This window comes from Physeter macrocephalus, chromosome 20 (genome assembly GCF_002837175.3).
Source record: "Physeter macrocephalus isolate SW-GA chromosome 20, ASM283717v5, whole genome shotgun sequence".
NCBI lineage: Eukaryota > Metazoa > Chordata > Mammalia > Artiodactyla > Physeteridae > Physeter > Physeter macrocephalus.
Window position 1 is genome coordinate 39,498,440 of NC_041233.1, and position 22,320 is coordinate 39,520,759.

Sequence of the window (22,320 nt, forward strand, 5' to 3'; positions counted from 1 at the left end):
CCAATTGCAAAGCTGGGGGAATAGTCAACAAAACCACCCTCACTTCTGACATCAATTTCAAGTTTGAGGGTCTCCCCATACCACCTTCAGCTTTGATAACTTGCTAGAAAGACTCACAGAACTCACTGAAAGCTATTGTGCTCAGGGTTATGGTTTTTTACAGGGAAACGATAGAGACTAAAATCAGCCACAGGAAGAAGCTCATAGGGCAGAGTTGGGGGAAAGCACCAAACCTGGAGCTTCTGGTTGTCTTCTTGCCATGGAGTCAGGTCAGCAATGCTTGCCAAATATTAATGTGTGATCATATGCACAGCGTATTGCCAACCAGGGAAGCTCCCTAGAGCCTTGGAGTCCAGAGTGTTTACTGGGCTCCATCACATAGACATGATTAATCACGCATGTGGCTGGACTTAGTCTCCAGTCTCCATCACCTCTGGAGGTTGACTAGTAGATACCACATGACCCAAAGTCCCCACCCTACATCACACTGCTACTACCTGGAGTGTCCACATCCCAACCTAAGACTATCTAATGTGGCAGCCTGCACCCTAAATCACATTTTCAGACTATCCAGTATGACCCAAGGCCCCAGATGAAGATACTCGCTATCAAGCATGACATTCCAAGGGCCGAGAGATCACCTTCCAGAAACCAAAGACAAATGTCAGACCTCTTTTGGGCAAGGGTAAATTATTTACTACACAGTAAAATCAGTTGTATGATTACTACAATTGTGTATTTTATATTTCAAAATGTGTCTGACTAATCTAAAACACTTTTGAAGCTTTTAAAGCCTTTACAACCATCAACTGTATTTTTTACATACTTTAAAATAAAAATCATTACTCTTTTTTTTTACTTCAGTTATACCAAATAAAAATAAAGCTAATTTTTAAGTTTTGCTTGGAAAGGAAAATGAATAAGAAGGAAAAAAGACAGTGAGGCAGACAATTTGTATGTCCCTACATTTATCTTGCATTTTAATATTATCATTACCAACAGATTTTATTTTTTTCTCTAAAATAAGGAAATGCCACATATAGGAGGAATTTAAGGAGACACAACATCTATGTGTAATATGGTATCCTGGACTGGATCCAGGAACAGAAAATGAACAGTAGGGGGAAAACTGATGAAATTTAAATAAGGTCAGTCACTTACTGTTAAGCTGTACCATTGCATATTATACCAGTGTTCATTTCCTGGTTTTGACTATCATATTATAATTCTGTGAGCTGTTAGTATTGGGAAAGCTGAGTGAAAGATGAATGTGAAAACTCTGTCTAGTTTTTGCAGCTTTTCTGTAAATCTAAAATTATTTCAAAATAAAAAGTTAGAAGAAAAAGGTTTAAAATGATCTATCTCTGCTTATTCAAGGATTCTCTAAAACAGTCATTTTAATCTTTTTGGAGGTTGACCAACTCTTTGAAAAGTATGTACTATCTGCCCTAAAAAGCCTCCAAGTCCACTTTTGCCATTTTGCATGTTCACAGACCCACATGGAGCCCATCCATGGGCCCCAGATGAAGAACCCTGGCTCTAAAGACCACAGCTCAGGACTTGGGTGTGGTAGTAAGTAACATCCAACAAATAACCTGAGCAGGAGAAACTTCTAGCTCCCACCTGCAGTCACATTCATGCTTGGGACTTCCTACAAAATGGGAGGCCTTCCTACAAAATGGGCTGTGCTCCCCCATGACATTTCCTCAGAAGGTCATTATGAAAGGACAACACTCACCCACACAACAAAAGGCACCTCCTCCTTCTGGGCCAAGCAGCCCCTACATATATCCTAAAGGGACCTTAAGGCAGCCCCACTAAATGATACCAAACAGAATAATCAGCTCTGGGCATGAGAAGCTCAGCAGGAAATGATGGCCAGGCCCAACAGCCCTGGAAATAGAAGAAAATATATACTAAGTGTGGGGCATCAGTCCCCACCCCCCAAACTTTCCTTCCCATCTTCTGATTTATAAGCAACTCCCTCAAGATGCTAAATGAAGAAAGGCACAGCTAGTTACATGGTAGAACTAAATGGCAAGAATTTAAAAACAGCTGAAGCCTGCATAAATAGATCTCCTAAGGATAAATAATTTATATTTGAATGGTTGAGGGAATTTTGAGGTTACGAAAGCTAAGACACATATACCAAGCATTATTAAGCCCAAATTACTAGTATGCTGAATTTATAAATCAGGTAAGAATAGTGAGATCAAACACAAGACATAATTGTGCAAAGAGACAGAAATAGCTGCAGAGAACAGGACCGGCTTGTCCAAGTAGAGGCCAAGATGACTTCCAGCCCTGAGAAATAGCTGGCAAGTCAAGAGACACTTGAGGCTCTAGCCGAGGGATCAACAACCTTTCCAGAGAATTGCACTACAGCGCAGACCCCTTTCTTTCTGGTAGGTCCAGCTACTCAAGCATGGCAACTGAGCAGAAGGGGCCTGAAAGAAAGCCAGCTTTCTCCCAAGCACTGGCCTCCATGTTGGACATGGTACAATGGTTTTGAGGGATGGGAAGACTGGTTAGTTCAGTGAATGTACAGAGTAGTGGGATGGGATGGGGGTTCATAAAACACAGTTCTTAAGAGATGACTAAAGGGGCTTGCATTTCTGATGGGGGGAGTAAACAGAGACTTGAGGCATAATGGAAATTATTCTGATAAACTCTTCCAGGAAGGCAGATCCTCATTCTACCACTCTAGATCCAAAGACTCTGTTGAGATTATGGCAGAAAATGAAGCCCTTGGGCATCATGCCATCTCATGCAAGCTTCTGGGGCAGCCCCTCCCTTCAAAGGAACCAAGAGTCCTTTCCAAGTCAGTAATTCATTTTAGAATTTACTGCAGAATTCTGCAGCTTTCATTCCACATTTAGGATTCAGTTACCTCATTTTTTCTTTTCCTGAGGAAAAACACTGTGGAAGTCAAATGTACATTTTTAGGACTTTTTGAAACATATTAGCAAATGTCTAATCAGAATGACTGTCTCAATTTACACATGGATGAAAACGTCCATTTCCCTAGTCCCCATTGCAATATTTTGCCATTCACTAGCTAGGGAAAAATTTTCTTTGTTTCAATTAGCACTTTTAAAAAATTAGTAAGTCTAAGTACTTTTCCTTAATTCTATTTTTTGTGTGTGTGAGTTGCTATCCTTTGCCAAATTTCCATTGAAATATTTTCTTTCTCTTATTGATTTGTATGGTCTCTTTAAATATGACAATTATTAATATTTTCCTAGCTTGTCATGTGTTAACTTCAGTTAACGGTGTTTCTGACACAGAAGTATTGGATTTTAATGCAATCAAATCCAGCAATCTTATTCTTTATTGTTTCTGTCTTTATTATTACCATGGTTAGGAAAACCTTTCCTAGGCCAAAATTATAAAATTATTAAACCATACTTTCTGCTGGGCCTTTTATGGATCTGGGTTTTACCTTTTACATGTAATCCACCTGGAGGCTATCTTGGCATAGGAGTTAGATAAACATTTACCTTTACTTTTTTGCCGAATGGTTCGCCTTTTGTCATAACAAGTTATTGAATTATCTATCCTTCTGTGATGTTCTGAAATGCATGTGAAGTAAAATATTAGTTCTTTGGCAATTTTTCAAATTGACATTCCTGACACCCTCGCCCAGCTCCCCTCTTTCCTGCTGAGTGTGTGTTAAGATGCAGGCAGTGGTTGAGGACTGGGCCCCACGTAGGATCTGGGTAAAGACTGCTAAGTGTCTGTCAAGGGAGGGGTGGGTGGGTCTCATCTGGGTCTCATCAACTCCATTCCTAACCGCTTTCTCCTCCACTTTCCATTCAATGTGTCCACTTTCCTGAGACACCTTAAGATTTGTGGAAAAAGGTGACAACATTCCCCCTTTAAAGTTACCTTCTCCCACCAAAGCTTTGTCTTCTACTTTCACAATGGGATCTGAAACATCCTAACAACCACAGCTGATCATGACCCCAACAGAACTGATAGGACTTCTAGGGCATGGTGTTGTTTATCAGCAGGGGAAATGACTTCGGGCCCTGGGGTGACACACTCAGCCTTACTGACACAGCTTTGGGAGAGAAAGGAGCAGAGCACCTTTCGTGCTCGTACAGCACCACCCAATCAGGTGCAAGGACTGGCCCTTGCTTGGTGCCACCTGGGCTTTTAAAATTGTCTGTGGCTGCTGTAAAAGGAAAGAAAGAGCAGTGACTGTGCCCATCCCTTAATGCCCTATCCCTTTCTCTTTCTGACTCTGGAACAAACAATGAAGGAGGCACCACAGGGAGCCCTGCATTTGTGCTGAGGGGCCTTTCAGGAGTGGGGTCTTCAGGGCAGTTTCCCCTGCACACTCAGGGACTTCTCTGTGAGACAGCTGTTGGCCCAGGTTTTGAGGAAGAGCGTTCATTTTGCCTTCTCAACTAGACTGTCAGCTCCCTTTCTAGGAGAAGAGAGTGTATCTTGTTGACATTTGGGTCCCCAAAACCCAGCACAGTTCCTGACATTTAAAATGGGCTCAGGACATAAAGGTTCAACAAACTTAAGTACCGATGTGTTGTTAGTAATAGTAATAACAGACACTTAGGAATCAACTTATAACTTACACTTTGTACACTGCGTGAAATTAAATGTTTTGTTTTGTTTTGTTTAACAGGTGGCTTTGGTGTAGAGGACAAGGACATAGCAAGCGGAAACATTCCTTGTGAAACTCCTCATTCACTAGGGTAGACTAGTCTCTGAGTGGGAGCTCTGGAGCAGGGAGCCTGGAGAGAAGTACACTGAGGAGAGCTCCAGGATAAAGGAAAACAAAAGTGATTCCAAGGGGGAGGAAGGAAGCCCAAGAAGCCTAAGCCCCCAGGAACTTTAATGCCAGTCTTCCCTGACCAAATGCCCTCTCAGAGGCCAGGATCCTATAAAAATGCATTTGAAGGTGGCTTGAGGCATTTAGAGAGCCTTTAACTCATGGATGCTCAAAATCAACCTTTGTCCCCTCCCAGTATCATACAACAGGGCCAAGGATTTGACTGCCTGTGCTTCAGTGGCTCTTCAGAGAAGCCCCATGAAAAACAGCTCTTGCCCCCTGAACTGAGCGATTTTCAGGGCTTACAATTTCTCAATGCTTCAGACACACAGTTAAAAAAAAATTCTAACTTATTACCCTAGGAAATACTGTTTTCTCTCCATAATTCATGGGGTACATACCGAACGATTTTTTTCTGAGTTCACTCACATACCTGCCTTTGCTCTGAAGCAGTAGGATAGCGGGGTGGCCTGGCCTGGACCCTGGCCCTTTCAAGAAGCCTTCACCTGGCCCCTGTAACTGTCACCTGAGCCTATCCTGGGCTCTCCACCAGGTAAGAAGCCTGTCCAGAATCCTGTAGCTAGTCAATTTGCTTGTTGGCTCCAGCCTGCTGTGATGGAGCCAACAAGCAAATTCAGGACAATTCCAAACCTGATCTCTTACCCATTATTTAGGGTGCAAATTCTTACTGACGTGATCGGGAGGGCATAGCTCTCCTCTCCAGGCTCTCGAAATTTTCCTGTGGTGTTCCAAGCCCTCTTTACCCACAGACTTCACTTGAAATATTTGCTCCTTGTCTCAGAACTCTAATTACACATTTAGTCTCTGCTCATGCAGCGGCTCAACGCAAAACCCCTAAACACCCGAGGCTTTATCAACTCATTTCTTCCCAACACTTTGCTTCAGAACCCTGGATTCCCCATTTCCTGGCTCAGCGGACGGCTTCACCAACCTGCCATCCCACGCCTGGCTAATCTGAATGGCCGTTTGGTGCTCTTGGCCCCCGCTCTACATCCGCGAACGAGTCGGCGTCTCCGCCTCGGGGCCAAACAAGAGGGACCTGAGCGCCCAGCACGCACCTAGACCCGCAGAGCCCGAGCGGCCGGTCGCATCACCGAACTACGTTTCCCACAGTGCTCGGGGAAGCCGGGGCCGCCGAGGCGCGGCCCACCCCCTCTCAGGCTCGCGCGGAGCCTCCTGGGAGTTGTAGTCCTGGCCGCTCGCGCCGGCGCTGCTGAAGGCTCGCTGTCGGCCTTTGTCTGTCTGCGGGCGCGCGCCGCTGCGGTGAGTGAGGCCGCCGGCCGGGTCCGTACGCCCGGGCGAGGCGGGGCCCCGCTTGCAGGCCGCGGTCCCCGAGCCCCCTGCGGCCCTGAGTAGGCCTGGCCAGCTTGGACTCCCCAGGGCAGCCAGCTGCGAGGGGAGAGGTCTGCGGCCCGCAGGAAAAGGTCCAGCTGGACCAGAGAAAGGGGTGCTGAGGCCCAGCGCGCAGGGCCGGCCCGGGGATTTGGGGGTGGGGGCAGACCTGAAGCGGGAAGGGACAATCTGTCGGGAGAAGCAGGGGTCCCTCCGCCGCACAGCACGGCCGGGTGTGGGGCAAGGCCCTGCACCCCGAGACGCGGGAGGGGGAAACCACAGGCAGTTGTGCCCCGGGGCCCGCGGGGAGGGTTTAAGAAGATGGACAGGAGAAAGTGAAGTCTCTCTGAGGTGGGTGAAAGGGAGAAAGGACAAACTTCGTTGGGTGGAGGATACGAAAGGACAAAGTAGATTCAGGTGTGCAGAGAAAATAATCACCCCTCCCCAGAATCTCCTAATCCTGAAACCATCCCTCAAGAAAGCAACTATCCTAGTCCTCTGCTGTGGACTCTCAACTTAAGGCCTTAAATCTGTAGGTCATGTCAGAGGCCCTTCACATTTTGTTCTTTTATTCTCCCAAGAGCTACTTGATAGTACAGTGTTATCAGACTATTTAGTAAGTGAGGAAATAGGGTCAGGGCTGTTTGGTTACTTGCCCAGTGTCATTTAAGGGGAGAGAAGGGTAATCCAAGTCTCTCATGGCCTAATTCTGAGCTCTTTCCACAGGATATAATGGCCTTTCTGATAGGAAAAGCAATATTTTCTACTATACAGTGACTTTCTCCAAAATCTTCAGGAAATTGATTCCTCAGATTTGGGGAATCTAGGGAGAAAAATACAATTTCCCTTTATTAATCAAGGAGGTTCCTGAGACACAGCTGAGCTGTTTCTTGTTGAATATCTCACAACATGTGGAGAGGCACAGCTGTAAGTGCTGCCCACGTGTTCTGACCAAACTATTTGCTGGACTAACCAGAGACAGAGTCCAACCTCAGGTAGTAGGTACCCATATACTTTCCACTGACTCTTGGTGGATGTGCGGTTGAGCAGTAACACCTTCCACTTCCAAGTGAACGGTGTTGTAGTGTCCTGACACTCTGATAGGGCATCGCTTTGCGGCTTGTACTGCAAATTGGAGCTGAGTCCTCCAAATAAAGAGTTTAAATGCCTCTCCAGTCATCACAACATGTAGCAGAAAGGGCAGTTGTCAAGAAGACCAAGTGTTTGGGTTAATAAAGAACTGTAGTATCACACTGCTATTTCATTAAATCAGGAGGCCAGCATTTTCATGGGACATAGTAGAGGGAAACAAAGGTTATACATTGAACCACTGAATAAATAAAGTGTAAGTACTCAGTAATTAGGGTCCTGAAATAAGAAGAATATCCCCCCCAAAATACAAAAGGATAATATGGAACAAGAGGATTCCTAGGATCTGGAAGAATAGTAAGGTCTGGTCAAGCTCTGTTCCATTCTATTTCACTTTATAAGAATTCTCACCAGCTTTTTAGTGATGAGGAAGTAGAGAATTGTCTGGACATAGGCTTTGGATCCAAAAAGTCTTGGATTTGAGCCTTTGCCTCAAATCCAATCCTTGACTCCTTACTGGCTCTGGGAATAGGGGCAAGTTACTTACCCTAATCAGTGTGCCTTGGGCTTGGTTTTGGAGTCTGAAGTAGGTCTTTTTTTTCCCAAGAATTGGCAAGTATTTATACTTCCTCAGAACTGGTATTCTCATGCCTTGAAGAGTCTGGAGCGTCCTAAGAAGTGCCAAAAGGAAATATGAAATCTTTTGTTCTGTCCTAATAACCTAGAGGGGACTGGAGAGGAGAGCTGGAGCCATTTCAATCATAGAACCAATCATGAAGGCTGAAATTTTTTTTATATTCTGAATTCCTTTGGAGGCTTGGAGGATAAAATAGCAGGCTATTAGGTGGGGGAAGGAGGTGGACGATTCCAGTCACATGCTAAGGCTAAGCTAAGTTACAAATAGGATGGACCGTTATCTTGGCACTGGCAAGAAGAGATACTTGTTTGCTTTATGTCTTCTGTGCTTTCCCACCTCCTGCTTCCTCCTGGATTCATTTATAAGTGGTCATGGTACCTTTTGACTCATTTTGCAGTTACATTGTAGGTGACTGACATTACATCAGGCAATCAAGATTTCCTCCATTCACTCATACCCCAAACTGGAGCTCCTGTTGACTTTATTCTCCTCATTTATCAATTCTCCTGTCCTTTCCTGTTTGTTTTTATCGTTCTGTTTTGTTTTTGTTTGTTTGTTTTTCCCTCCCCAGGTACTCAAGCACAGCCCATGGAAGAATCATATGAAGAGGTGGTGATTAAGGTCATACAGCAGGAGTGGACATGTTTGGATTTCCAACAGCTACTCTGCTGGACTGTCATGGAAGATATGCCCAGAATGTAGCATTTTTCAGTGAGTCAGTTGATTGCTGGGATGCCCTCAACTCACAATAATCAGTGTCCCTGTTCTCAGCACTAGTCAACGGGCTGAGGATGCAGAGAAGACGTTCCTTTGGTGGAGCTCACCGTTTCTAGGGATTACAGGGAAAGCCTACAAACTGGAGTTAGAAATAGTAGAAACAGAGCAGAACAGTCTTGATATGGAGGTAGTCTCTGAGAGAATGAATGAGCAGTTTTAAATCTCAGCACAATCATTGAATAACAAGTTGAAATCTCCCTAGGATGACTCCAAGAAAACTATTATTAGTGATGAATGGACCCATATTTAAAGTGCAGTAGAAGGGTCATATGCAGGGCAATACTGGACAGTACTGTCAATATCCACATAGGAAGTGTTGAGAATAACTTCCAAACCAAAATAGACTTTAGTTCCGCCATAGCTTAGCAGATTGAAATAGCATGGATTTTAGAGGGAAAAATTCCTTGGATCAGATTCTGTGATACCCCTGACTTGATCTGTGGTATCAGACAAGTTATTTAACTTTCTTGAGCTCCAGCCTCTTCATTTGTAAAATGGGACAATAAGCTCTATCTTGCAGGGTGCAGGAATTCGAATTAATAGATGTAAAGTACCAAGGATTCTGCTACATATATTCTGATATCATGGAGCTTACTCCACCGTTAGGAGAGCAGACTAGAGCAGAAGTGGATTTCTCACGAAACTAATGAAACAAGGTTCAGGATCTTTCCCTTACACTGGTCTCTTCAAGGCCTTGTCCCCTACTTTTATACTGTTTCTTAATGGAATCCGTCCAAAATTTTAAAGCTTTAGGCCCTACACTACCTGGATCCACACCTGTTTTGGTGTCAGAACTTGGGTATGGCACTAAATTGATCATATATAGTTTTCTTAATTTTTCTGAGCCTGTTTTCTTATCTGTAAAATGGAAATAACCATGTCTATACACAATACTATTTGGGAGGCTAAATTAAACTAAATTTAGAGGCAGTACACTGCTACGGAGCATGCCTAAATCCCAAGCCTATGCTTACCTAGCTGCACAATCTTTGACAACCTCCCTATACTTTCACTTCCTTAACTGTAGCAATAGATTGTTTTCAGGATTAGATTATCTATGCAAAGTTTATAGTATAATATCTGGCACATTATAAGCACTCAAAGCATTGTTTCTTTTTTCCTTGTTCTTCTCACTCAGCATATTGGTGCCTCTTACATGACTTCCCTCTCATTTTACCAGATGTGATGACAGAAGCCCACCACAAATACGATCACTCTGAGGCCACAGGATCCTCAAGCTGGGATTTCCAGAATTCTTTCAGAAGAGAGAAGCTGGAACAAAAATCCCCAGATTCTAAGACACTACAGGAAGATTCACCTGGAGTGAGACAGAGGGTCTATGAGTGCCAGGAATGTGGAAAATCCTTCAGGCAAAAGGGTAGTCTAACGTTACATGAGAGAATCCACACTGGTCAGAAGCCCTTTGAGTGTACCCACTGTGGAAAAAGCTTTAGGGCCAAAGGCAATCTTGTTACACATCAACGAATACATACAGGAGAGAAGCCCTATCAGTGCAAGGAGTGTGGGAAAAGCTTTAGTCAACGAGGTAGTCTGGCTGTTCACGAAAGACTCCACACTGGACAGAAACCCTATGAGTGTGCTATTTGTCAGAGAAGCTTCAGGAATCAAAGTAACCTCGCTGTTCACAGAAGAGTTCATAGTGGTGAGAAGCCCTATAGATGTGATCAGTGTGGAAAAGCCTTCAGTCAGAAAGGAAGCTTAATTGTTCATATCAGAGTCCACACAGGCCTGAAACCCTATGCCTGCGCACAATGCAGGAAGAGTTTCCACACCAGAGGGAATTGTATCCTGCATGGCAAAATCCACACAGGAGAGACACCCTATCTGTGTGGCCAGTGTGGGAAAAGCTTCACTCAGAGAGGGAGTCTGGCTGTGCACCAGCGAAGCTGCTCACAAAGGCTCACCCTATAATCACTCTCATCAAAGGAAGTTCTCTTTATGAATTAACAGCATAAAATCCCCTGAGATTAAACAACCTATTCAATTTTACGGAATGAATGGAGACTCCTTCAGAAAGACCATCACTGGGTAGAGCAAACTGACTTTTCTCCCTTCCCCCAAATGAATATCAAAAATAAATGTCTTGTTTATTATCGTTATCATGTATGATTCATAATTTGTCCACTTATTTTGACCTAATTTCCCAAGGTACCTCCATTAATCTACTACACAATTGGAGATTTATGTAGCAGATAGAGATTTAAATTTGCAATTGACACCATCAGCCTGTTTAAAAAAGTCAGCGCCGGGCTTCCCTGGTGGCGCAGTGGTTGAGAGTCCGCCTGCCGATGCGGGGGACACGGGTTCGTGCCCCGGTTCGGGAAGATCCCACATGCCGTGGAGCGGCTGGGCCCGTAAGCCATGGCCGCTGAGCCTGCGCGTCCAGAGCCTGCGCCCCGCAACGGGAGAGGCCACAACAGTGAGAGGCCTGCGTACCGCAAAAAAAAAAAAAAGTCAGCCCCTTACCAATCCCAAGATTATTTTCTTCTCTACATATTCAAATTAATCTTGTTTTGCATTCAAGACCACTGGGCAGAATTCATGAGGCAAATCTAATAATCCTCATATTGAATATTATCTGAATTGTAGTCTCAACAGCATATTCTAACAAATCACCCATGTTCATAGCAGAGGCCCTAGCCTTTCCTTACAAAAATAGGATCCTTTCCAAGCCTGCACTGTGGTTTACTTCAGTCTTCCACTCCTAACTGGGATAGAGATAACTTGCCTATAGCCAAAGAGCAGACAACTATCTACAATAGTTGACACAATGACTCTCACTCCCTTTTGGCAACAGTAGCAATATCTCAGAGTTAGAGTCACCTAGTAAGGGCATAAGTATCCTCATTACTGAGCTCAAATTTGTAGTCAATAATGAAGTTCCAGTCCAACAACACAATCCTCTTCCTCCTACACAGACGCATGCACACACAGAAGAAATTTGGAAATAGTTTTTTACCTCTAGTGGATGAGATTTGAGGAATAGTGGAGAGAAGAAGTTGGTTTTGAGGGGGAATTCCCAATTTTTTTAACTTTAGCCATCTCTAAATTTTCATTCTGAGCTTTTATGTAATTAAAATGATGAATGATGTAGAGTGGTTTTCTTGATAAGATACCATTCCATTCTTTCTTTACCCTATAAGCTGTAGGTTCCTATAGACTATAGGCTCCCTCTAGTAGATCCTATAGGCTGTAGGCTCCTTAATCCAAGAAGCTTAACAGAAAATCTTGAGAGGTAGATTTTATCAAAGATCTTTGGGCATAGAAACACTTTAGAAACACTATGAGTTTGAATAATAATACAATAATACTCCTAAAGATACCCTAATAATATTTTTTTTATAAATTTATTTATTAGTTTGTTCTTTATTTTTGGCTGAGTTGGGTCTTCAATGCTGCATGCGGGCTTCCTCTAGTTGCAGCAAGCGGGGGTACTCATTGTTGCAATATGGGGGCTTCTCATTGTGGTGGCTTCTCTTGTTGCGGAGCACGGGCTCTAGGCACACGAGCTCAGTAGTTGTGGTTTGTGGGCTCTAGAGCGCAGGCTCAGTAGTTGTGGCACACGGGCTTAGTTGCTCCGCAGCATGCGGGATCTTCCCGGACCAGGGACTGAACCCATGTCCCCCGCATTGGCAGGTGGATTCTTAACCACTGCACCACCAGGGAAGCCCTACCCTGATAATATTTGAAGATGCATACCAGAATGTTCATATCATCCTCATTTATAATAGTCAGAAACTGGAAATAACCCAAATGTCCAATAACAAGCAAGGTAATAAACTGTGGTAGAGTCATATAATAAAATACAACTCAGCAATAAAAAATAACAACTGATACATGCAATAACCTGGATGAATTTCAAAGATCTGTGTTGAGTGAAAGAACCCAAACACACACACACACACACACAAATATAGTACATAATTCAATTTATATAACTTCACAGAACAGGAAAAACTAATCTGCGGTAAATGACATCAAACAGTGGTTGCCTCTATGGAAGAGCGGGGGAGGGGACTGACTTGAAAGAAGCACAAGGAAACTTTACAGAGAGAAAAAATGTTCTCTGGGGCTTCCCTGGTGGTGCAGTGGTTGAGAGTCCACCTGCCGATGCAGGGGACAGGGGTTCATGTCCCGGTCTGGGAAGATCCCACATGCCGCAGAGCGGCTGGGCCCATGAGCCATGGCCGCTGAGCCTGCGCGTCCGGAGCCTGTGCTCCGCAACGGGAGAGGCCACAACAGTGAGAGGCCCGTGTACCGCAAAAAAAAAAAAAAAAAAAAAAGTTCTCTTCCTTTCTTCAGGTGGTAGATGCATGGGTCTATACAACTGTCAAAACTGATTGAACTCAACACTTAAAATCTATGCTTGTTATATGTAAAGTACATTTTATATAAAAAGGATAGTATATGCAAAGTTTAAATAACAATGAGGTAGTTTTAAAATATTGCCCACAAGTTCTTCAACACTCATCATGTGTTCTATGTCACCTCCCCTTGAATCTGGGTAGGCTTGTGTCTGCTTCAAACAATGAAACATGGTAGAAGTGATGCTACATGACTTCCAAGAATAGGTCTAAAAAACACTTTACAAGTCTGAAAAGTTTCTGCATGCTTCTCAGGACACTTGCCCTGGAGAAAACCACTGCCAAGTAAAAAATCCAACTATCTCAAGGCCACTCTGCTGGACAAACAGCATGTAAGTGCTCCAGTTGACAGGTTCACCTGAGCTCCCAACAGATAGCATCAACTCTCAGCCATGTGAGTGAACCATTGTAGATGCATAGCTCAGTAGAACCTTCAGATAACTATAGCCCCAGATGACATCTCATGAAAACTATGAGAAACCTACAAGTTAGAACTGCCTTCCCAAATTCCTAACACACAAAATCATGAGAAAAGTTAAAGGTTATGACTTTATACTACTAAATTTTTAGGTTGCTTGCTATACAACAGTATTAATTAAAATATATATACATTTTAAGGATAAGCTATTTTCAAAAAAAAATGAAAAATCTAGGGAGCAACTTGATATTAACTCTGAATAAATAAAAACAGAAAATTAGGATTTATGGTTCACAAGAAAGCTTAAGGTATAAAAATAAACATCCCCTTTGACAAAATAGGAGGCAAGGATAGATTAGTTAAGCCAGATGCAATCCAAGTTACAAAATAAAGTAGATGTGGGTCTCCATCAGTCCTGGACTATGAGAAATTTGTGTGTGTGTGTGTGTGTGTGTGTGTGTGAGTGTGTGTGTGTGTGTGTGTGTGTGTGTGTGTGTGTGTATCTTAGAATCCTGGTTCTGCAGAAAAGAATCCGTAAATAAAGAGCAAATATATCAGAAAATATAAAGTATCTTTAAAAATATAATTCCTATTTTCTATATGTATACTATTAACTTTCTTTAAAGATTGTTGGCTGCTTATATTAAAATAGTAACAAAAGAGAGTTCTGGTTCCAGATGGCAAAGTAGGAAGATCCTGAATTCACTTCCTCCCATGGACACACAGAATCTACATCTACATATAGAACAATTTCCTCGGAGGGAGGACCTAAAAACTAGCTGAGCAACTCCTACACACTGGGCAAATGAAAAAAAACAAAAACCAAAAAAAACACACTGAAGCAGGTAGAAGAGGCTGAGACAAAAATCTCACCATAAACCCACTGCCAGCAAGGCAACCCGCAATTGGCAGTGAACTCAAAACCCAGAGCTTCTCCCTGAGGAGTGAAGGGCTTGAACGCCACATCAGGCACCCCAACGTTTAAGACCTGCACCCGAGAGACAAACCCCCTAAAACATCTAGCTTTGAAAACCAATAGGGCTTGCATTCATGACACCCACGAGGCTATAAAGAAATGAGAAATTTAAAAAAAAAAAAAAAGAAAAGAAAAGAAAGAAATGAGAAATGGCTCTTAAATGGCTCACATGCTCAGATTGATTCACACCAGGGTCCAGCACAGAAGCAGCCAACTGAGAGGTGCCCAGATTTTATGTGAAAGAGGCGTATTTGCTTATGTTTAAGTGTAAGCCTAAGGAGCAGGCATCTAACTTAATACACATATAGGAGCCTACTGGGGTGCTCTCAGGGATGTAAGCTGGCAGGTGCCATCTTCGTGCTCTCCCTCTGCCATGCTCCAGCTCACCGGTAACTCCTGACAAGGAACGTATACCCTCATCTGGAACACCAATTCTTCCAGCTGAGGCCCACGGGACAAATCTAGGTTGCCTGGCTCTGGTGACAAATGGGGCTTGCACTTCAAGGTCCCACAGGTCTCCAACCAAAGGAGAAAGAGTTCTTAAGCAGCTACCACCCCCAGAGTACAAGAGGCAACAGGCTAAGGTACCCAGTCTTTCTGTGAAAGAGGCATATTAGCTTATCTTCATAGCTGTGGCCTGAGTGGCAAACTTCTATCTAAACACACATGTAAGGGCAAACTTTAATCCTCTCCAGAGACCTCAGAGGTCAGGCGCTATTTTTATGCTCTCCCTCTGCCATAATCCACAGTGCCAGTGTCTTCTGGAGAGGAGCTTATACATGTGTCTGATACCCCAATTTATGTGGGTGCTACCCAGGGGACATTCCTTGATCCCCTTGCTCTGGTGGCCAGCAGGGCTTTGTTCATGGGTCCCAGGTGACTGTAACAAATGGAGAGACAATTATTGGCCAGCTACCATCCCCAAAGCACTGCACAGAAAGCAGACTAAAAAACACACCCCAGTCTTTCTGTGAAAGAGGCCAATATGCTTGAGCTTCAGCCTGAGGTACAGGTTTCTGTTTGGCACACATCCAAGGATGGAGGCCAAAGGATGCCATGTTTGGGCTCTACCTCTGCCCTGCTATAGGTTGCTGTATCTCCCAGAAAGGAACTTGTACATTCATCTAGCACTCCAACTTTTGAGACTGTTGCAAAGGGGACAACTCTAAATTGCCTGGCTATAATGGGCAGGCAGTCCCAAAAGACTGTATATAGTTGTATACTTTAAAAGCTGCTGAGAGTCTAACTTCTAATCAACTTGCATGTAGGAGCTAACTGAGATCCTCCCCCCTTTGGAACACTGACAGGTAATGTCACATGTGAGAGCCACTAAAAGTAAAATCTGCTTAGAGAATCACAAAAGTTGGAGAAAAAACCAATAGCTAAGGCAGGGTTGAACAAAAAAACGCACCTACTACACAAGGCCTGCAAGACTGGGAGAGACAGCTGTTTTATCTAATACATAGAAAGTAACACAGACACTCAAGGAAAATGAAAAAGAGAGGAATATGTTCCAAATGAAAAAAAAAGATAAAACTTCAGAAAAAGTCCTTAATGAAATGGAGACAAGGGATTTACCTAATTAAGAGCTCAAAATAATGGTCATAAGGATATAAAGATGTTCACTGAACTTGAAAGAAGAACGGACAGACACAGTGAGAATTTCAACAGAGAGGTAAAAAAAACATAGGAAAGTATCAAATAGAAGTTACAGAGCTAAAGAATACAGTAATTGAACTAAAAAATACACTAGAGGGGTTCAACAGCAGACTAAATGAAGCAGAAGAAAGGATCAGTGAACTTGAAGACAGGACAATGCAACTCACCCAATCAGAGCAGGGAAAAAAAAAGAATGAATAAAAGGGAAGATAGCTTAAGGGACTTACGAGACAACATCAAGTGAACCAACATTCACACTGTAGGAGTCCTAGAAGGAGAAGAGAGAAAGAAAGGGGCAGAAAACTTATTTGAAGATACAATGGCTGAACACATTCCTAACCTAAGGAAGGAACAGATATCCATATTCAGTAAGTCCAGAGAGTTCCAAATACGATGGACCAAAAGAGACACACACAAAGATACATTAAAATTTAAATGTCAAAAGTTAAAGACAAGGAAAGAGTCTTAAAAGCAGCAAGAACAAAATGACTTGGTACATACAAAGGACCTCCCATAATACTATGAGCAGATTTTTCAGCAGAGACTTTGAAGACAGAAGGGAATGGCATAATATATTTAAAGTCTGGAAAAGAAACTGCCAACTGAGGATACCCTAATTTGCAATGTTGTCTTTCAGAATTGAGGAGAGATAAAGAGTTTTCCAGACAAGCAAAAGCTAAAGGAGTGCATAACCACTAAACTGGCCTTACAAGAAATGTTAAAGGGACTTCTTTAAGCTAAAAAGAAAGGGTGCTAATTAGTACAGGAAAACATATGAAAGTATAAATCTCAATGATACAGGTAAATATATAGTAAAATGTAGAATAATCAAATGCTGTCCATTAATCACTTAGAAAGCTAGTATAAAGGTTAAAAGACAAAAGTAGCAAAAATAACTATTACTACAACAATTAGTTAAGAAATATACAAGATTAAAAAATTTAAATATGACATCAAAAACAAAATGAGCCTGGGGAGAGTAAAAATGCAGAGCTTTAGAATGCATTCAAACATAAATTGTTATCAACTTAGAATAGACTGTTATAAATAAAAGTTGTTATATATAAGCCTCATGGTAAACACAAAACAAAAACCTACAGTAGTACACAAAAGATAAATGAGAGGAATCTAAACATACCACTAAAGAAAATAATCAAATCACAAAGGAAGAGAGCAAGAGAAGAAAAAAAACTACACAACAGCCAGAAAATAATTAACAAAATGGCAGTAAGTGCATACTGATCATTAATTACTTTAAACATAAATGGACTAAATTTGACAATGAAAAGACATAGAGTGACTAAATGGATTTTTTTTTAAAAGGACCTATGATATACTGCCAACAAGAGACTCACATCACACTGAAGATCAAAGGATAGAAAAAGATATTCCATGCAAATGGAAACCAAAAGAAAGCTGCGGTAGCTAATTATATAACACAAAACAGACTTGACTGTAATAAGAGACAAAGAAGGGCATGACATAGTGGTAAAGGGATCAATTCACAAGACAATATAACATCTGTAAATATTTATGTACCCAACATAGGAGCATCTGAAATATATGAAGCAAATATTAACTGATCTAAAAGGAGAAAGAAACAGCAGTACAATAACAGTAGGAGGCTTTAATATCCCACCATCATCAATGGATAGGTCATCCAGACAGAAAATCAATAAGGAAACATCAGCCTTAAATGACACATTAGACCAAATGAACTTAACAGACATATACAGAACATGCCATCCAACAGCAGCAAAATACACATTCTTCTCAAACGCACATGAAACACTCTCCAGGACAGATCACATGTTAGACCACAAAACAAGCCCTAATAAATTGTAAAAGACAGAAATGTCAAGCATCTTTTCCAATCACAATGGTATGAAACAAAAACAAACAAAAAAATTAGTTACAAGAAAAAAAACTGGAAAATTCACAAATATGTTCTGATTAAGCAACATCTACTGAGTGAAATCAACATCATTAATCATATTAACAAGTAAAACATAAAAATTATAGGATCATCTCAATAGATGCAGAAAAAGCATTTGACAAAATTCAACATCCTTTTATGATAAAAACTCTAGAAAGTGGGTATACAGGGAACAGAGTTCAGCGTAATAAAGACCATATATGAAATTCCACAGTTAACATCATACTCAATGGTGAAGAACTGAAAGCTTTTCCTTTAAGATCAAGAACAAGACAAGGGTGCTCACTCTCACCACCCTTATTTAACATATTGGAAGTCCTAGCCAGAGAAATTAAGCAAGAAAAATAAATAACAGGCATCTAAATGTGAAAGGAAGGAAGAACACTGTAACTACTTACAGATGACATAATATTATATGTAGAAAACCCTAAATACTCCACCAAAAAACATGTTAGAATTAATTTTAAAATTCAGTAAAGTTGCAGGATACAAAATCAATACACAAAAAATCTGTCACACTTCTGTAAGCTAATAATAAACTATCAGAGAAATTAAGAAAATAACCCATTTACAACTGCATAAAAAAAAAATACCAAGGAATAAATTTAACCAAGGAGGTGAAAAAACTATACCATGAAAACTATAACACTTTGATGAATGAAACTGAAGACAACACAAATAAATGAAAAAATACATCATGCTCATAAATTGCAAGAATTAATATTATTAAAAGAGCCATGTTACCCCAAGCAATGCACAGATCCAATGCAATCCCTATCAAAATCCCAATGGCATTTTTCACAAAAATAGTACAAACAATCCTAAAATCTATATTGAACCACAGAAGACCCCAACTAGCCAAAGCAATCTTGAGAAGAACACCAAAGCTGGAGGCACCACATTCTCTCATTTCAAACTGTATTTTAAAGCTATAGTAATCAATGATATAGATGAAAATACTATACAATAAAAACAGACACATCAATCAATGGAACAGAATAGAGAATCCAGAAATAAACCCACACGTGTGGTCAACTAACTTATGACAAAGGAGCCAGGAATAACATACAATGGGGATAAGAAAGTCTATTCAATAAATGCTGCTGGCAAACTGGACAACCACATGCAAAACAATAAAACTGGACCACTAGATTATACCACTCACAAAAATTTAATTCAAAATAGATGAAAGAATTGAACTTAAGACCTGAAATTATAAAATTCCTAGAAGAAAACATAGGTGGTAAGCTCCTGACGTTGGTCCTGGGGATGATTTTTTTGGATCTGACACCAAAAACAAAGGCAACAAAAGCAAAAATAAACAAGTGGGACTACATCAAAATAAAAAGTTTCTGCATAGCAAAGGAAACCATCAACAAAGTGAAAAGTCAACCTACTGAACAGGAAAAAATATTTTCAAATTATATATCTGATAAGGTTTTAATATCCAAAATATATAAAGAACTCATACAACTCAACAGCAAAAAAAAAAAAATCCAACTTAAAAATGGGCAAAGGATCTGAATAGACATTTTTCCAGAAGACATACAGATGGCCAACTGGAACACGAAAAGGTGTTCAACATCACTAATCATCAGGGAAATGCAAATCAAAACCACAATGAGATACATGACTTCATGCCTCTTAGAATGGCTATTATCAAAAAGGCAGGAAATAACAAGTGTTGGCAAGCATGTGGAGAAAAGGGAACCCTCATACATTGTTCGTGGGAATGTAAACTGGTTCAACCACTATGGAAAACAGTATGGAGATTCCTCAAAAAAATAAGAATGGAACTACCATATGATCCAGGTATTCCACATTTGGTTATTTATCCAAAGAATATGAAAACACTAATTCAAAAAGATATATGCACCCCTATGTTCATCGCAGCATTATATTACAATAGCCAAGACATGGAAAAAACCTAAGTTCCATCAACAGATGAATGGATGAAGATGTGGTAATATATAAACAATGGAATACTATTCAGTCATTTAAAAAAAGATGAAATCTTGCGATTTGCAACATGGATGGACCTTGAGAGTATTATGCTAGGTGAAATAAGCCAGATGGAATAAGACAAATACTGTAAAATTTCACTCATATTATGGAATATAGAAAATGAACAAACAAACAAATAAAACAAAACAAACAAAAACAAACATATAGATGCCAAAAACAGAGTAGTGGTTATTAGAGGGGAAGGAATGAGAGGAGAGGGCTAAATGGGTAAGGGAGGGGCAACTTGATGATGACAGATGGAAACTAAATTTTTGGTGGTGAGCATGCTGCAATGTATACAGAAGTGGAAATGTAATGTTGTATACATGAAACATACAGTGTTATAAACCAATATTACCTAAAAGAAATAAACATATTTTTTTCTCGAGAAAATCAGGTAAACATGAGTAAGGACTGGGTACTAAAAGATGCCAAAGTGTGAAGAAAATAGAAATAGAATTATCGTACAACCAAGGAACTCCACTTCTGGATATTTATCCAAGAAAAACAAAAACACTTACTTGAAAAGATATATGCATTCCTATGTTCACTGCAGCAGTATTTAAAATAGCCAAAATATGGAAACAACTTAAGTGTCCATTAATAGATGAATGGATAAAGAAGATGTGATACACACACGCACACATATACACAATGGAATATTATTCAGCCATAAAAAAGAATCACGACTTGACATTTGCGACAACATGGATGAACCTAAAGAGTATTATGCTAAATAAAACAAGTCAGATAGAAAAAAAAATTACCAAATGATTTCACTTATATATGGCATCTAAAACACAAAATAAATGAACAAAACAAAACAGAAACAAACTAACAAAAAACTGGTGGTTGCCAGAGGGGAGAAAATTGGGGAGTGAGCAAAATAGATGAAGGGGATTGAGGGGTACAAGCTTCCAGTTATAAATTAAATAAGCCATGGGAATGTAATGTACAGCATAGGGAATATAGTCAATAATATTGTAAAAACTTGTATACCTACAGATGATGATTAGACTTATCGAGATGATCAATCAAAATGTTTCTAGATAACTAGGGTACCTACCAGGAGCTGGTGGGGGACCCTAGACACATAAGGGGACAGGAGGAACCGCCAAGTGATCAACTAGGACGTGGGGGGAGGAAGGGGGAAGGGGAAATGGAGGCCAGACAGGACAGGTACCCTTGAGGGGCGGCTGGGGGAGAGGAGGGGTTCCCAAGCTAGGGAGGGGCCCACCCATGGTGAGAAGATCAGCGGGAATGAAGAGAGACCCTCGCGGGATAAGAGGATCCGGAACGGGCCAGCATTTCCCCACCCACTCGGGCCCCAGCAGCCTGCTGAGGCACCCTCTGGCAGCACCAAGCCTAGGCCCTGCCCCCCGCCTAAGCACCGCCCCCCACAGCCAAGGCCTCGTCTGCCTTTTATTTTTTTTTTGCTGTTGTGGTTCAGTTTTACCTTGTTATTTCATTTATATTTTTATTTTTTCTAATAAATATTTTATACTTCTAACTTCATTTTTTATTCTTTGTTATTCTTCTGCTACTTTTTGTTTGTTCCCTCCCTTTTTTTTTCCACACCATGTGGCTTGCAGGATCTTGGCTCCCAGGCCGGGAGTCAAGTCTGAGCTCCTGTGGTGGGAGCGTTGAGTCCAAACTGCTGGACTAACAGAGAATCTCAGACCCCAAGGAATATTAATCATAGTGAGGTCTCCCAGAGATCCTCATCTCAGCACCAAGACCCAGGTTTACCTAACTGCCTGCAACCTCCAGTGCTGTATGCCTCAGGCCAAACAACCTCTAAGACAGGAACACAGACCCACCCATAAAAAAAAAAAATTAAGATGACAAAAAAATATGTTACAGATGAAGGCGCAAGGTAAAAACCTGTAAGACCAAATAAATGAAGAGGAAATAGGCAATCTACCTGAAAACGAATTCAGAGCAATGATAGTAAAGATGATCCAAAATCTGAGATAAAATGGAGGCACAGAGGGAGAAAATACAAGAAATGTTTGAGAAAGACCTAGAAGAACTAAGGAACAAACAAACAGTAATGAACAACACAAAAACTGAAATGAAAAATACTCTAGAAGTAATCAATAGCAGACTAACTGAGGCAGAAGAATGAATAAGTAAGCTGGAAACAGAATGGTGGAAATAACTGCCAAGGAGGAGAATTAAGAAAAAAGAATGAAAAGAATTGAGGACAGTCCCAGAGACCTCTGAGACAACATTAAATGCACAAACATTCAAATTATAGGGGTCACAAAAGAAAAGAAAGAGAAAAAGGATCT

General features: G+C 41.2%; 2 protein-coding genes across 20 annotated transcripts in view; one reads left to right on the forward strand and one right to left on the reverse strand.

The window, feature by feature from the left end:
* Positions 1–22,320, reverse strand: part of ZNF485 (zinc finger protein 485) — a 586,403-nt gene that overhangs the window by 526,611 nt on the left and 37,472 nt on the right. For 14 of the 16 annotated variants that reach the window (XR_008616207.1, XR_008616210.1, XR_008616208.1 and 11 more), the window contains one exon: positions 7,782–7,905. The exons of the other annotated variants lie outside the window; for them this stretch is intronic. Coding sequence is in view for 10 of the 14 variants with exons in the window: in XM_055081185.1 (XP_054937160.1) it covers positions 7,782–7,905 (124 nt within the window). In the remaining 4 variants the exon portion in view is untranslated. The remainder of the gene's footprint in view (positions 1–7,781; positions 7,906–22,320) is intronic. 16 annotated transcript variants of the gene reach the window in all.
* Positions 5,989–10,768, forward strand: ZNF32 (zinc finger protein 32). 4 transcript variants are annotated; one of them, XM_024121546.3, is made up of 3 exons: positions 5,989–6,076; positions 8,443–8,582; positions 9,787–10,768. In XM_024121546.3, exons 2-3 carry the CDS (start codon positions 8,513–8,515, stop codon positions 10,578–10,580), a joined length of 864 nt encoding a protein of 287 aa, XP_023977314.1. In that variant the 5' UTR covers positions 5,989–6,076; positions 8,443–8,512; the 3' UTR covers positions 10,581–10,768. The 4 variants fall into 4 exon arrangements, with proteins under 4 accessions (XP_023977314.1, XP_007106872.1, XP_028336915.1 ...); XM_007106810.4 differs by having other exon boundaries at positions 9,829–10,768; XM_028481114.2 differs by lacking the exon at positions 5,989–6,076 and adding an exon at positions 6,366–6,496.